At 72.4% G+C, this 746-nt stretch overlaps 1 protein-coding gene across 1 annotated transcript in view; it reads right to left on the bottom strand.

Annotated features, from left to right (window-relative positions):
* The window catches only part of LOC113406550 (carnitine O-palmitoyltransferase 2, mitochondrial-like), a 9,343-nt gene extending 8,871 nt beyond the window's left edge, over positions 1 to 472 (bottom strand). The window contains exon 1 of the mRNA XM_026651842.2: positions 282 to 472. Coding sequence (XP_026507627.1) covers positions 282 to 451 — 170 coding nt within the window. The 5' untranslated portion in view covers positions 452 to 472. The remainder of the gene's footprint in view (positions 1 to 281) is intronic.
* Between the last annotated feature and the right edge of the window lie 274 nt (positions 473 to 746).

The following is a 746-nucleotide window of genomic DNA, read 5'->3' on the forward strand; positions in this document are numbered from 1 at the left end:
GGGGTGAGGCACTCCAAAGGGGGCAAGGTCTCTAGTGTGGGGATCCCCGGGGACTGAAAGGAGGACCAGAGGCTCTGGCGTGTGGTGGGTCTCAAAGGGGAACTGGGGGTTCTGGTGCGGGGGGCCCCGGCTCAGAGGGGCTCAGAGAGGGGCTGGGAGCTCTGCTGCGGGGATCTCGGAGGTGGTGGGGGCCCCGGGGGGAGCTCTGCTGCGGGGGGCCCCGGCTCAGGGGGGTGCCGGGCGCTCTGGCTCAGGGGCGGGGAGGGCAGCGGCCGCCTTACCTGGGCAGGCTTTTCTGAAAGTGCATGGTGGGCACGAGGCTGCGGTGCAGGTACTGGAAGGAGTCGGCGCTGCTGTAGCCCCTCCGCAGCCCGGGGGCCGCGGGAGCGCCCAGGGCCTTAGTCCGCCTCAGGCAGGAGGCAGGGGAGAGCAGCAGCCGCCGGGTCGCCATGATCTCCAAGCCGAGCCTCAGTCACTGCGCGCGCTCCCTCTTCCCCGGTGCTCCGTAGCCGCCTTCCGGGCCGCAGCGCCTGCCCGCACCCGCCGTTCCCGGAGGGCAAAGGCCGCCCTGGGGCGGGGATTCATCCCCCTTTGTGCGGCGCCCGGGCGGGCTGAACCCCTCTCTGAGGAGATCTGCGCCGTGCAGGGCGCTTTACACCCCCTCCTGGGGGGTCCCGCCGCCTTCCTGTGCAGGGAGCGGGGCTCCTACCCCCGGCTGTGGCCGGACTTTCACCCGCCCTGTGGGG

This window comes from Terrapene carolina, unplaced genomic scaffold (assembly GCF_002925995.2).
Source record: "Terrapene carolina triunguis isolate 2854851 unplaced genomic scaffold, T_m_triunguis-2.0 Scaffold103, whole genome shotgun sequence".
Taxonomy (NCBI): domain Eukaryota; kingdom Metazoa; phylum Chordata; order Testudines; family Emydidae; genus Terrapene; species Terrapene triunguis.